General features: G+C 36.1%; 2 protein-coding genes across 3 annotated transcripts in view; both read right to left on the bottom strand.

The window, feature by feature from the left end:
• Positions 1–16,048, bottom strand: part of LOC136359609 (LIM zinc-binding domain-containing Nebulette) — a 249,893-nt gene that overhangs the window by 36,875 nt on the left and 196,970 nt on the right. The gene's annotated exons all lie outside the window — the stretch shown is intronic.
• On the bottom strand, positions 296–15,248 carry LOC136375419 (nebulette-like). The gene is given in 10 exon segments (XM_066340940.1): positions 296–569; positions 2,502–2,593; positions 2,983–3,075; positions 6,267–6,359; positions 10,077–10,105; positions 10,108–10,216; positions 11,072–11,182; positions 11,848–11,958; positions 13,734–13,844; positions 15,243–15,248. Coding segments are annotated over 10 exon segments (993 nt in total). The 3' UTR covers positions 296–331.

Raw genomic sequence — 16,048 nt, 5'->3', positions numbered from 1 at the left:
TAAGCTTTAGTGTTTAGCAATGGTGCCTATGAAGAACTACTCAGCTCTAACACAGGTGGCATGCCACAGAATGGAATTAACACTTCCATGCTTTGAATTGCAAAGAAAAAAAGACACTTGCACAGAGGATAAATTCTCATTTCCTTTAAGCAATTCACTCCTGCAATCTAAGAACTCAAATTTGGTAACAAGAGACAAAAATTCTTGAAAGAATGACTGACCTCGACTGACTCTCTCCTTGAAAATTATTGACACCAATACAACCACTTATTGCAAGAATAATTCAGACAACTCTGAATATTTTTGCTGCACATATATGCAGTCCATGTCCTCAAAGAATAAACCCAATTATCTCTTCAGTGAAGGATGCAGTGGAACATCTTTGACAGAGAAAATGTAAAAGGAAAAGCATATCCATATTTGTATTTCTACAGTGACTAAAAATCTGAATGACAAAAAGATTCAAACAACTTGCCGAGCTGATATTATCTTGATTCTTCCTGACTCTCTCTATCTCAGGAGTGACACTCACAGCAGTTGCTTTGCCAGGCTGTTCTCTGTAGTGAACCTATTATTTAACAGAATAAAATATATATTCATACCATTTCAGGTATAGCAATATCTCCTTGTTTTATTTAAAAATGCATGACTTCAAAGGTCATCCAGAAAACAACTGAAAAGCTAAAATGCATCTGAAGTTTATTAAAGTTTATAAAACTTGATTATTGAAAGATAACCTTGAATTTTTTCCTGTACAGGCTGTACCTTAATGCATTTCTGTGAATATATACCCATATATGCACACAATACCTTGTCATTTACCAGACTGGCTCTACAGAGAAATTACTTGTATTTGGAATGGGGTTAAGCCACATATAATGCAGTAAAGGCAAGCAGAGCACATAAAAACCGAATTTCAGAAAGGTCCAGTGTAAATATATATTTGTCAAGACCCAAAAATACCATAAGGTCTCCATCTATGTTCTAAATTTATATACTACATATTCAAAGGTGATTAAACACCAAGGGTACAGTACATCAGACAACTGCCAATTGAATCCAGCCCAATTTCACCATGCATTTATTTAAATGCACTGTAGGAATATCCCCTTTATAACTTTGTAACCAAACACAAAGCATTAACCAAATACACACTCAAGGCTGGATCAGGATCTAGGGGACAGGATGTGGCATTGACAGACCAAGAAATCTAATGTTAACTCTGATCCCACATGCTGGAAGTCAGATATAGTAAATATTTAGTAACAGATTCTGGCAACTAATTCACACCAACTAACATATTTTTTATACAAAATCAATGCTTCCATACAAAAGCAAGCTCTTGGGCTTAAGTGATAAGGTGAACTGTGCAGATACATTATGCTCACAATTCTGCAGAGACAAATCTATTGCTTAAGCAACTGTCTTTCAGCACAACACAATTTTGGTCTGTCCACATCAACGTATTCCAACTGAAAAATTAATGTCTTGCAAAAACCATGGTAAGCTTTCAAATGGATTAAACTTGCAAATTAACTTTCATAAAGGTAAAACGATTATTCAAGAATTAATGTTTCTAGAGATGGCTGAAGTTAAAGAAACTTCACTCAAAGTTATTCCAATGACTTGAAAAGAATTTAAACTTCTCCAGTGAAATTTGCACAACACAAAAACTGGTGAAAAGTAAACAACAGTGTGAGCAGAAAAACTATACAGACTGGCTTGAATCACTTGGGAAAATAGTTTTTAGAACAGAATACATTTACGGAAAGCTAGATGTATCAACAATAATACAGAGGCTTGAGTTAGAGGGACAGAATTCCTGAAAATTGTGGCTCAAAATTATTTTGGTGAATGCAGCAGAAAGCACCCTAGGGCAATACTGTAGCTCTCTGTGGACCCATGAACCATGGCTGCAGATGGCAGCTCTCAGTGAGGAGAGTGCCTGGTCTCTCATGGACTCATGAACAGGGTACAATTCATCAGTGCAGGAAGGCAGTAGCATGCTCCAGTCCTTGCCTTCTTCTCTATGCTCCTGCAAATGGTTATATCATCCATTAAATATTAAATTCTGAGAGGAAGGTTACTGAGGAACTAGAAGGAAACAGGTGAGAGAGCAGAAGTTTGAGCACAACTGTAGCTAATTTTTTACAAAGCAAAGAAAAATAAAACTGGAAACATATTCTGTTAAAAAATAAAGAAAAGAAATTGGTCAAGATTTTCTGCAAATATCCAAGGAAGAGAATAACATCTCAAAGCATTGCAGCCATTTCTTCAATAGAATATGACACTTCACCTGCCATTTCCCAAAACAAGCAAAGCCTTTTCACAATTGCTTCCTAAAAGAAGGTTTTCGAGTAATTCCATTGCTTGAATTCCAACACATAACAATACATTAGTTTCCCCTGACTAAAGGAAAGGCACACTTTCAGAAAGGAGAACTTTGTATTCATCTTCTGTACCCAAAAATTACACAAAGTATTAAAGGATAGCAACTTCCCATGCTGACATTCTCTTGATTCCTCTTGACTCTTTCCATCTCAGGGGTGATGCTCATAGGTGTAGCTTTGCAGAGCTGTTCTTTGTACTGAACCTAGCAAACATGTCAGATGTTACAACAGAGATTTCCAAGTAACAGAAATACTTAAGTGTGCCAGACATCACTAAAGTTCACATTGCACTTGGATGGAAAGTACCATTCCTTAATAATCAATCCCATCCTTCCACACAATACTTAGTACTCACCGTCAGGCAGTTCTTCTATTCAAACACAGACAATTGTTATTTCAATAGGAATACTTCACTCTCATTGCTATGAATCAGAGTGCAAGGCTAAGGAGTTATCATTTTACCACTAATTGATTAAATTGGTCTTTGTGGACAAACAGAAAGTAGCACAACCACCACAGACATATTCACCAAGACACAAACACATCTAATACAGTAGAGAGAAGTGTGCAAGAAATGAAAATGGGGGCACACATTGCTAATATTCTTCTGGTTTTCCTTAACTCTCCTTAGTTCAGGTGGATCAGAAATTGTTGTTGCACGTCGAATTTCTTCTTTGTATTTAATCTGCACAACAGATATTACAAAAATATTATCAATTTAAAGAAGAGAGAGACACTAAAGAGAGGCACTAAAATATATCTGTCACTTTATATTCTCTCCCTTACACATACTGCACTACTAGACCACATCTACAAACACCATAAGCAACAGTTTATGTTTAATTTCTAAAACAGTCTGCTAGGGTCTCTAATGTATCTTGTTTCATGCAACACAGCAGAGTGTGTTTATAACAATTCTAGTGTACTAAAACTCTTACAGTGGGATATACATCACACGGGATTATGACTATTTTCACCATAACTGAGATGCTGCATATAGTACTTGGAGATCCATGCCACTTTGACAATGACTTGGTCTCACTATTAACTAGCTATGGAGTCTACCAGTGCATTTCAGAAACCAGCCTTTTAGGTGTTCCTAGAAGGGTGGATGGCTCCAAAGTCTCATTGAAGCTCTCTAAAAATGCGTGCAGACGCACAGGTGAGGATGTAGTTGTCTGGATTGTTGTTGCCTTTACAGGTGCTGTCAGATATTTACTGTTTTTTTTCCCAACATTTAATTTTCAACTCTCCTTTCAAGACATGGTACTTCTGGAAAATGCCCAGTTTCACAGCACAGACAAAACAACTTGTTTTTCTCTAAGCTCATACTTGGGAAGCTGCTTTGACTGAAATTTATAAAGAAAAAAAAACCAAACCAGCCCAAAGTACAGACCAGGAATGGAAAATTTCAGTCCAGACAGTTTAAGACTGGCAAAAATACTAAAGCACTAGAAAAAAGGGTCTTTTAATAGTGACTATTAGGTAAGTTTAAGAATTGGCAGTGCTACTTGTCCTTAAAATGCTTCAAAATGTCTGTTACTTGAATTTTAATAAGACCCCATCTTTGTGGTATTGACTGACATACCACAGGGTTTCCTCACAGATTACACACTAACAAAAATACAAATAAAATCTTCTCCCAAGTGCCTTTCCTTCCCAGTGCTGTGCTCATCCCTGCCTGCCCTTCAACATAAACAAGTTTTTTAAAAGTTCTGTTATTTGTAGCTTCTCAGTTCAGATTCAGCCTACAGTCCACGGGTCTGTGACTTGCTTTGAAACTTCTGTAAGATCTTGTCTTTTTCCAAACCAATCATCACAACAGGTGAGATGAGCTCAACCTCCTTGGCTGTCACCACCCAGCTTTGAAAACACTATTCTGATGTTTGTCTCCTACACATGTAATCTGGAAGAATCTGATCACTTCCAGAACATGATTCAATGGACTTTCTTGTGTGGTTGGTTGTACTGTAAGTGTTATTTTGGGTGCCCTGGTGTTTCACTGCAAATTTCTTTCCCATTCCACATTCTAGTTCCATTTAAGCCAGAAAATAGTTTTAAGGCTGTCCCAAGTTCTTCTGGCTAAATTCAAAAATACGTGTAAAATATTTAAATCTAATGGGTTCAAAATTGGTGTAATTTACCCTTCCTTTGGGACTCCTGTAAATTACACAATACAATTTCCCTCTTACTGCATAATATAATTTCCCTCTCACTGGCATGCAATTTGAAACATTCTTGTACACTGCCTTAAATTTGGCATGCTACACCTCTAATAAATATTATACAAGACTAAAGTAATTTCAAGTACACCACATGTAATAAAATACCTTTGTAAAATATTAACTCTACACAAAGGCTAGCAAGGTAAAGGCCATGCTACTTACATCGTACCACTACACCACTAATGCATTCTGTACTTCTCTTGGTACATTTTTGTCAAATGTGTTACTAGCATACTGATCAAACCTTTCATTTTCCCCTCTTCAGCACTATTTAGGATTTCTAAAACAGCACAACAGTGCACACTGTTTTCCACTTCACTGTGAAATGTATTGGAAAAAAAAACATTAGAGTAAGACTTCTCCTTTCTGTGTGACTTCTCTTGAAATAAATTTCTGTGGTAACTGGAAATTTAAAAGCAGTGTAATAACAAAAAACCCAAACAAACAAAAAAAAACAAAGCCCCTCACCCTCAATCAAGAAATCAACAGCTGCCCAATCAGCAGGTTTTCAACTATTCACTATCCAACTATTTCAGGATTTAGGACACAGGACACCTTGCCAGTGACTCAAAATGACAAGATGAAAGTAATGGATAGAGCAGAAAAACATTCCAAGGAAAATGTGAGCTTTTCAAAATTTTTGGAAATTCTTTACTGACCTTACTTTGGTGGAAAATAAGGGTTCAACACTATTCACTAGACAATGAAATTCTATGAGAAAACATGTCCAGAGTCCCTGATCCATATTTTAACTAATATTTAAAGACAACATAGTATCATGGTCTATACATTATTTTCAAACTTCACTAAAAAAAAAAAAAAAAAAAAAAAAAAAAAAACCACTTAATAATCAGAAAAGTCATGTCACAAAACATAAAAAATGCCCCAGAGGAATCCCCACCAAATATAACAAAGAAGTGAACAATGCAGTTACAAGGGTTTTGCCACTCGGCAGTCAATTTTCAGATTTTTTCCAAATTTTGCCACATATTTCTCAGAAGATAATGTTATATTTGTAGAAAACAGTAATTTTTATATTTTATTTTGATTTGCCTATTTAAGTGCCAAAGACATTGGGCATCCTTAGATAAATAACATCAATTCAGAACTAATCTCATCAAAGACACAGATCAACTTGTCACCAGCATGTCAAGAGGCACCAACTCTCCACCTCTTCACACAGGTGAAGTCTGGCCATGGTTTTTCTCATACTGAAGTGCAAACTGTGTCAGGTCCTATGCAATGCATGCAGTGGTATGTATACATACAGATATAATACAAACAGAACGTTACAGACTTTCTTTTTTGTCACATGATATTTTCCTAACCTGCAAATACAATTGCTGTTCCGCCTGTCATACGGGGAATGCATCTCATATTTCTCACTCTTGAGAGATAAAACACTTTCCTCAAATATTTAGTTAAAATATTTTCTTCGTTTTTCTTAATGCTTCAATTAGAATCCCTACCTTTGGACACAGTAGAGGGAGTTCTAGCTGTGCTAGAATAGAGGCCCTATATCCAAAATCCAGTGGACAACTATTTGAATGTGATGTGTGATATGAAAATGAAGAATTTCTTAGTAAAAAAGATGAAAAAAAAATTGGCCCACCTTTACACACATAAAAATAATTTATGTAATAGCACTTACCGAACTAATATTCTGTTGATTTTTCTTTACTCTTTCAATCTCTGGAGTATCTTTTACAGCTGTGCCAGCTCCTACTTCCTTCTTATAAAACACCTTCATTTCCCCAAAAGAAAAGATAATTATGAGACTGTTAGCAATGCAAATACTAGTTCTCATAAAAGGCTAGGCAACTTTCCAAGTTCCAAATTGGTCTGACTATAAATCTTGCTAAGAAAGAAAATACTTTAATTTTCATAAATAAGACTAATTATCAATACACTATGATAACATTGTTTGCTTTCAGCTGTAACCCAGAAAATACATTCTCATCCTTCAAACTGACCTCCGTATTTTAAGTATTGCAATGACATATTTAAATTTGGGAAAAAAAATATTAAATTTATATAATAATCTATAAAGTCTACAAATACAACTTTATGCTTGAGTAACTTCATTAATTTCAATGTAATTGAAGGTGCATGTACATGCAAGATTTGATTTTGTTTCTGTAGTCTTCAGACCTTAAAATATTGTGAGAAGTGAACAGACATTACCATTATTTCTAAGTTAACAAACTAGAAAATTGAAATATTCATGGAAAAATAACCATAACAACCAGTGCTACAATCCAAGTCATGCAATTTTTGACTCCTAGGTTCAAGCCAGAAAACGGAGCACTGTTTCTAAAACAGAGATACACTTCTGTTTATACAATTCTCTCTATTTCAATTGTTTCAGTAAAGGATAAACACAAAGCACATCAGTAGAATCAATCATTTGAAGTATGAATGGACAGAACATAACTGCTCCACAAATTCCAAGCATGGTTCCAATTTAAATAACCATGGAGCACCAGTTCATGCTGCAAAAGTCCTAAAGAAGTTTTACTTGATTTTCAGTATTTTGGTGACACAGCTGTTGCCACTCTAGTAGTATTTCCAGTCAGTTAGTGTAAAAAAAACAAGTCTGATCCTGGAGTTAATAAAATTAATCTTTACCATTTAGTATTTCTGCCTTTCTTAAATCAAGATTTATTGAAGTTTCCCTATCACAAACCTGAACAATAAAAATATCATTCTTGAATAATTCTTCCTACTTCCTTAAAGTCCTCCATAGCCTGGGGTGTATACTACTGCCTAATATTCTAGAGAAAGGTGAAAGTCTGCAACTAATTTTTTAAATATTCAGAAAAACCTTTAACAATCTAGAATTTTGTTTACCATGGGATAACAGAGACAGTTTTATGAGTAAGAACTTCAAAATTCTTCTGCACGATGTCAGTTAGAAAGACTTATATTGTAAACTGGACTACAATATAATTTTCTCCTCTACCAAGGAAGGATTGGTAAAATATGTTGGAGACAGGAATTTTTCTAGGAAAGAGATGACTGTGAAGTAAATATCCTTTTATAAATCATCTGCCAAATGAGCTAGTGAGCTAAAAGCAGCAATGATCTTATCTGCAGAGCCAGTTGTTATTTTTTGTCCCTTAAGGCAGAAAAATACTTGAGACAAAATCCAAAAATCAGAAGACTATTAGGGGTCATTCGGGTTTTTATTCTATTTGGGCTGCTTACAGCTCTATCTTCACTCAGTAGTAACTTACCTTTATCGTCTATATGGCACAGAAGCATGAAAAATAAAAACATAAAGAAGGAAGAAAAAAGGTAGTTTCATCTCTACTCTAAACTGCTCTCCTACATTTGGAAGACCCAGTTCTTCCAAAAGGACAATCACAAAAGAAAGCAAATACAAACCACCTCTGTGGGGTGGGGCGGAGCCCCGGCTGCTTTGTCCTGGAGAGAGCCAAGCTGAGGAGTTAAGGAAGAATTTTGCAACTTCACCCAGAGCCCCTAAGACAAAGGCAAACCTCCTAGCCACGGTGACCTGTCCGGAGACCCACAGCCCCCTCGGGATTTTATGTAGATCTGTTACAATTGATTGGTTCTGTACCCTTTTCCTCCCACCTGGTGTCCATAAAAACCCCTGGGTTTCCTCTGGTCGGCAGAGGTTCCTCGTCCCTGGACCCTTCGCTGGTACCCTCCTCAATAAAGTGCCACCTGCGGAAATTCCATACGAGACCTCTCTCTCTCTCACCACGGCCGGCTAAAAGAGGGGCTAACTCACAAGGGCATGAACTAAGAGCACTGAGCTGAAATCACTGAAAGCTGAAATCACTGAGCTGAAAAATCATTGCTCTGCCTGATGCTGAGAAGCCCCTCTGTCCAGCTGAGGAGCGCCCTGACCCCCCAAGGAGCTGTTTCTAGCGAGACATCCTTTGGGGTGGCTGTGGCTCTCTGGGTCCCAAGTGGCGGACCCCATCCACCAGCTGGAATACACCTCAAAGATGAAAAGAACTTTATTTCTTATTGTCTGGAACACTAACAAAGAGGATAATTATCAGCCTTGGCACTGAAAGCTCAGGCTGGCCTGCAGGGCTGCAAGAGGTTCAGATGTGTCAGAGCCTTGTGAAGGCCAGATTAAGTGGTGATAATTATCTTAATTAAACCTGGTACCCCACTGTTAGTGAGTCCACACTGCCAGAGCCACTGACCTACTTGAGGACTTCACCAGAAGTTATCAAAAGCTGGAACAGGGATGAAAGCAGATCACAGGAGCTAGCTTGCATCCCTCAGTTCCAGGGAGTGTCAGTCTAGCCTGCTAGGACAGCAGTGACATGAGAATGGTGATAACCATCACATCATGCTGCAGAGCACCACTCTGGACCAGGAGCCAACAGATGACAGGAAGGAAAACTGGGCCAGTGGGCCAGTCAAGAGCTCCCTCTCAAAAGATGCAGCATTCAGCTGTCCTCATTCAAAGGAAGAAAAAGGGCAGGTGATGGCTGGAGAGATAACAGGACTGAGCACAGCCTGGAGCAGGCTCAGAGAGGTATCTCCCCTGCTCTCCCCACTCGTTTCTTAAGCCCCTGCAGAAGCCTCAGCTGTACAGGGGAGCTGCAGGCAAACACCTCTGGGAGAAACTAACTGACTTTACTCTGTTCCTTCTGAGAGCTGGAGAAGCTGAGGATATCTAAGTTTAAAGAACTTGTATGTCAGAGAATACTAAAAATACTTAAGTGTCTTATACTCCTTTCTCTCAAATCATCTGGTTTATTACTATACTCAGCCTGCCATAAAAAGCAGCCACAACTGGCCTTTTGTTCTGGAGGCTAGATTTACTCTTCTTCTCTGTTATATTACAAGCAAAGGCAGAATTACAACAGCAGCATTAATGGGGCTCAAAAAGGAAGTGGAACTTAATACATCCCAAACTGGGCAATTTTAGAATCTAAGCTCCTAATTAAATATATAGGGATAGACTGAAACTTAAATCTAGCATAAAATTTAAAAATATACCCTGTGTAATATAAAATCATTATATATATAAATATTTGTGAAATCTGATCTGTTCTAATTTTATACCCTAGTCTTGATGCTCAGTACATATGATAGGAAACAGATGAAAAATCTTATATGTATAGTAAGAAGCCTTAGATTTTTTTTTTCACATTTTAAATTAAAGTACTTCCTGGGGCTTGATGGAAAAGGAAAAAAAAAAAAAAACTTCATTTAAAAATAACTGTGGCTTGGCAAGGTGGTATAAATGGTTTAGAAATTCAAAATAACAGTGTCCACACCTAGAAAAGGCTGGGTATTATTTTTTAACTGAAAGAAATGAGTGATATAGTTTTTTGCCAGGAAAATTATGGAAATAGTTCAAAGGACTTGTACTCATAAGTTCCCTATTTTACGCTGAGGCACAAGAGAGCCAATTAAAACTAAAAAATATCTGAAAAGTTACAAGAAAAAGAGGAGGACTATTACTCACTGAACTGATGTTTTTCTGAGTACTTCTTACCTCTCCATCTCAGGGGTGTCTGGGACAGCAGAATAGTTACAGAGCATCTTCTCTGCTTCATCTTTGTACATTTCTGAAAAAGTAATTTTTGCATGTCTATGCTTTTTTGGCTAAAGATATCCAAACTGCATAAAAGATGCTTATTGCTGTGAGGAGCCTCCTGATTCCTGTCCAGTGTTTACTTAAACCTCTCTTCTGCCATGGTACTGTTACCCTTGTCTGCCCCCACAATAAAATGCATATAATACAAATATATATATAATATCCTCATATATACATATCTTCTTACATAATGTATCTTCATATATATTTTCCCCTCATGGTCAGAGATGTATGTAATGTAACATAAATTAGTAGGCAATGTGAAAAGAACTACAGGTAGATATAAATAATTAAATACAATTTACATGGTGTAACAGGCCTAAATACAAATAAGATTCAGGCAGTTAAGACATTTTACTACATGTAAATTAATTAAGTATGGCTATGAAAGCCTCTAAAGAGCTAGAGAAGAAGTATTTTGAGCAGAGTATGTCAAGCAGTCATTGTTACACAGAACTAAAACATTCAGCTTTTGACTATGTCTACCTGGCTTGTTATTTCTGAAGCCCTTTTGACCCACTGTATTTCTGGAATATATCGACCAACTTGCATCCCTTTTCCTATAATTTCATTTCCCAGATCTTTTTTATATTCTTTTTGAAGAAAAAAATAAAGGTTAAAAACATAAAAAACAACGCAACGTAACTAATACTACAAATCGCTGTACATGCTATCTTCAAAGCTATTCTGATAGCATTGGTCACACTATAAAATAAATTCTTCAGTTTATTCAATGTAATATTTTTTTATTGTGCACTGCTTGCTTTTCTCAGCTTAAGAATGTTCAAGAGGGGTTTATGTTTCTAACATCTCATTGTGTTTTACTTTCAAATCATTCTTAAAGCAATTAATTCTGTACTCACCTGGCTGGCAATTTCAGAAGCTTTTTTGGCTCGTTGTATATCAAGGGTATCTGTACTCACTTCCATTCCCTTTCCTTTAATTTCATTCTCCAAGTCTTTCTTGTATTCTTTCTGAAAAGAATGGCATTGGAAATACTCACAGCTGACAGACAAATTCTTTATTTTTTCCCAATTTAATCTGTCTGATTTCACTGACCAGCATATAACTAATAACCACCAAATAACTAATGATTCCACAGCACTAGTTTTCTAGAACCTATCCATGCAATGCCTGTAGTTGCTGATGGGTTAAAAATCTGTTTTAACAGACTGCTCACTTCAAATCTGATGTAGCCTTTCACATCTACCTGTCACTGCAGTTTTGGCAGCCACAGTCAGACACATGAGAATTTCTCCCTCTGCTGTGCTTTGCAAGACTGAGGTCATAATGCTTTAGCATCTCTCTAACTCTCTTTATCATTTGGCCCTACCTAAATAAGTAGCTATTTAGACCTAAAAGCAGCAGGGCCCAGAGTGACCAAACACACCCCAGGGCAGGCATGGCTCATGAGGAACAAGTACAACCTGCAAAAGTGATAGGAAGGTCTAAGCTCAGGGAAGTCTTAACTTCCCCCCTTACACCGATTATGCAACTGCCCGACTCTTCGCAGTTAAATGGATTAGCTATTTAGAGAAATCTGTGTTTTCAGTACTGCCTAGATTGGTCACCATCTGGAATTCTCAATAATTTTTGCCTTCTGTCAAATGGAAAGCTTGCCCCAGGAGCAGTACTGGACCATGCTTGCAATTTCAGAAGCTTTCTTGGCTCGTCTTATCTCAGGTGTATCTGGCCCAACTTCCATGCCTTTCCCTTTAATTTCAGTTTCCAAGTCTTTCTTGTATTGCCTCTGTGAAGACAGAATTTATACATGATATTCACAAAATTCAGAAAGCTACTAGTAGATTTTTTGGACAAGAGACTCAAATCTAGCATTTACGGTCAATTAAAACTTTCAAGAGTCACAGTTCTCAAGACTCATGGTAAGCCGTTGTCAGAAAAAAAACACATAACAAACTACAGGAGGAAAACTTTTAGAAGACATTCAATGAATGTACAAACCTCTTTCAATGAATTTTTAATGTGGCAGAGATTGGGAGGAAATCAGCCCATGCAGCTTGCTACAGTTTTCCTCTAAAGTAAAGGAGAAGTTTAGCGCTGTAGAACATGTGTAATAAGTTGGACCTTGGTGCCAGTCTAATTGGAACACATTTTACTTTTAAGAACATATTTTATTTACGACAAGACTACATGATAGAAATTTAATACCATACAGAATTGCTTCTAGTGAACTTCCAGATCAGGAAGTTGTAATTTATTCATTTAATAGGTCCTTCCTGAGCCATTGCCATTAGGCAAGTGGCAGTCCTCTCCGTGATTGCTGCTTTTTCCTCACAACATAAATTATAAATAACCAATAACGTGAAAACAAAATTAATATTTCATCTTCAGCTTATCCAAGCAAGGATATGTTCCTTGCTCATCAGCAAAGTATATTCAAAAGTAATATGGAAATATTGTATACAATAGTTGTAGGGGGTTTTTGTTAAAAAAATAGTCTCAGCCAATGCTATTTCTACTACTATAGTAATAATCATCTGTTTTTCTAATCAAGTTCATCTCTGCCTGTGGAAAACTCTTATTTTTCAAAGTAAATACATATAATACATATAACTTTCAAATGGCCCTTACTTTTCTTGTTTGTTAATTATTTTAGATTGAACATTAGAAAGAAAAAGGAGCATATGTTTGTACTCAATACAATGGTTTGACCACTTACAAAAACATCAGCAAAAAAATTTTCAGTCTTCCATCTCTGTCTCACTCTGATATCGAAATAAATGCTATGAAACAACTCTCTACTTCACAAACCACATTTTTTACAAGAATTATAAATTAACCTGTAGGAATAATCATCCCTAAATTCCTCTCTGCTAAAGGTGGGATGGCAGATATTTCCTCTAAGCTTTGTATTGCATAAACACCAAGGAAAAGGTAATCCCAGGAGTTACAGCTATATATTCCTCCACTTCTTTACAGTGGTCAAATTGGCCCTATCCACGGCATTCCCTCTGTTTTTTATGTATGTGTACATACATAGATACATAAATTCATGTGTGTGTGTATGTGTGTGAACAAACATATATATAATAAATAAATACAAAATTAATATCAAATACATTAATGTTATATATATATATATATATATATAATTCTGAAATTATTCCCCAAATGCAGCATGAGCTTTGCCTTCCTTCATCCCTCCCTACACTCTCCAGCCTCACTGCTTCTTCCCAGAGACAACTCTGGAAGTCTGGAAGACCACCCGACCTCAAGTGCTGTGAAAGCCTCAGCAGAGCACAGCTCTAAATGCTGGATCTACTCACCCCACTAACAATGTCCAATGACTTTTTACTTGCCTGAAAATCTAAATTATCTGTCTTGCGTTGTTTTTTTATCCAGAGTTTTACTATAGTTTTCAAGCAAAGCAGAAATAGTCTTAGTTTCAATACTTACATATTTCATTGTAGATTATGTAAAAAAAACCCCAAACCCAGGAATCTTTTGAGTTTAACATAAAGTGAACCTTCTGTGATATTAATAACCTTGATTAGGATAACATACCTCATTTAGTATCTGAGCTGCATTTTTCACTCTAATCAAATCTGGTGTATCTTCAAACACTGTCATTCCTTTTCCTTTCATCCCTTCTTCCAAATCTTTTCGATACTCTTTCTAAGGATGAAAAAAAAAGAGAGAGATTTCACCACTTCTTATGTTGTGCAAGATCTTGAAAGAAATGCCACTTATTAAACATCTGAAGAGTCTCTTGAAATTCCTATGAAATATGAATTAGCTGAAGTACAGATTTCAGACTTAAAATAGAATTGGAAATCGTGAAATCAAAAGGAACAATGTTGAAAAAGTAAAAAATATTTTAATGTCATCATCTAGTTTTTTTGTGCTCTGGAAAACCAACTGTGTGCTATACAGCACTGGCACACTGTTTAGGGGCCTTGACTATCCCTGGATGGATATTTAAGTGCAGTAGAATTTTCTTTCTGCAGACCAGTACATGCCAAGCTGCAGATTTTACCTCAGTTCCCTTAATGGCATCCCAATCAGGATGGATACATACTAGGACCTGTTAAAACAACCTCTTGATAAATTAAAATGTAGAAGCAATATTCCTACCATATCACTCCTGTGCCTCCTAGGCACTGCAGTGGCATGACCTATCAACATTCAGCAAGTGCAGCCTCCAGAGTACTCAAATGTTCAGTATAAAATTCAAGGCACACTAGAACCTGCCCACAGACATTGGTTCATTTTGCTCTTCCCAGCTCCTAGAGAGCTAATGTAAGCCTATTGAAGTTCAAGATCTCTAGGTTTTGTAAGGACTTTTAATTACTCTTTGCATCTCCAGATGAGGGTTAGGCTTTTTAAGCAAAAAAAAAAAATTAGAAGAACATTGCACAAAATATTTATCAGAAGGATTTCCACAGACATAAATTAATACTCCTAATTACATATTAAATTTCATAAGCAGCACCTTTAACTCCCTATAAGCTCTTTATTTAAACAAAAAGAAACCAGACATTTTTAAAGATGCTTCTCTTGATCATCAGAAGCATGTCCTACAACAAACAGGAAACAATTTCCTCTAATTTAGAACTACATAACTCAGAACAATTAATTCATCTATCTCTTCTGAAGGAGTTGTAGATGTGGCCCCAGAGAAGAAACTTTGTATTGTTACAAAATGTGAAATATTTGCAGAATTCTCAAAAGTGAGATGTCAACAGAATAAGCTGAATTAGCTGACATTTGGGTAAAAAAAAAAAGTCATTGAACAACAATTTCATTTTTAACTCCAGGTTTTTCTTCTTGTTTCATGCAGTATCTATTCAAAGTTTATTATGAACCTTTATGGAAAAACACTGAGCTATGTCCTTGACTATGAAAAAATACATAATTTTTCTAATCATGAAAGACAATTAATTTTACCTAAGTAATCTTTAGGTTTGGAATATGTTCCTTGAATGTGGATATAAAATCATCAGAAATTCATGTAGTTATGCATTAATGTAAATACAATTTTCATTTTCCTCATTTTCTTCTCCTTTGACTTACAGGCATGGTTCACTCCTTCAATAAGAAGGCATAAAAACCTTGAGGAGGTCAGAATTAGAGAATGTCTTAATGCAGATAGCACTAAGGAGGGGAGCTACATCAAAATTTCAGAGATAAGCCTGTAGAGCACATGATATAACTATGTATACAGTACTCACTTCTTTGGGCACTCAGTGAGGAGCAAGATTAACCGAATGAAATGACAGCATGATTTGCATTTTTCCCTAGTGAGAAGGCATATATGAGATGTACCATAGAATGCCACTGTACAAAATAGACCTAGCTTGAGACTTGCCTACCTGACAGTCAGGCTTATCAGAATAAATTATTTATTAGATGATGAATAATAAAATAATACCTTAAAAGATTTTTTTTCTTTACCATATAAATCTAGCATAGCCTGGAATAAGTTGTATAAAGAACAAGGAAAGGAAAAAAGTTCAAGGGTTTTTAATTCTAACATGGCTTATTTGTCTTAGCAAAAAAAAAAAAAATCTATTCTTAATATCATAAATACAAGCAAGGTATTGTTGGCTCCCAGACTCAAAGACAGGATTTCTAGCAGTTCTAGCTCTTTTAAATTTGGTCAAATAATAACTATAATCCACAGAGCCAAAGGATACTCAAAACCTAACATGAAACCAATTGTAAATAATAATATAAAGATATTAAGGGTAGAAGGATTCTCAGTTATGGAAAAAAATAATTTTTAGTGACACGTACAACTGAAGAACATTTCATGAATCTTGAGGAAACAGCAGGCATACAGAAACCTGTACCTTCTAACAAAATGGACTTAAAGCAGT

Source organism: Sylvia atricapilla, chromosome 1 (genome assembly GCF_009819655.1).
Source record: "Sylvia atricapilla isolate bSylAtr1 chromosome 1, bSylAtr1.pri, whole genome shotgun sequence".
NCBI lineage: Eukaryota > Metazoa > Chordata > Aves > Passeriformes > Sylviidae > Sylvia > Sylvia atricapilla.
This window is presented reverse-complemented; position numbering and strand designations above follow the sequence as displayed.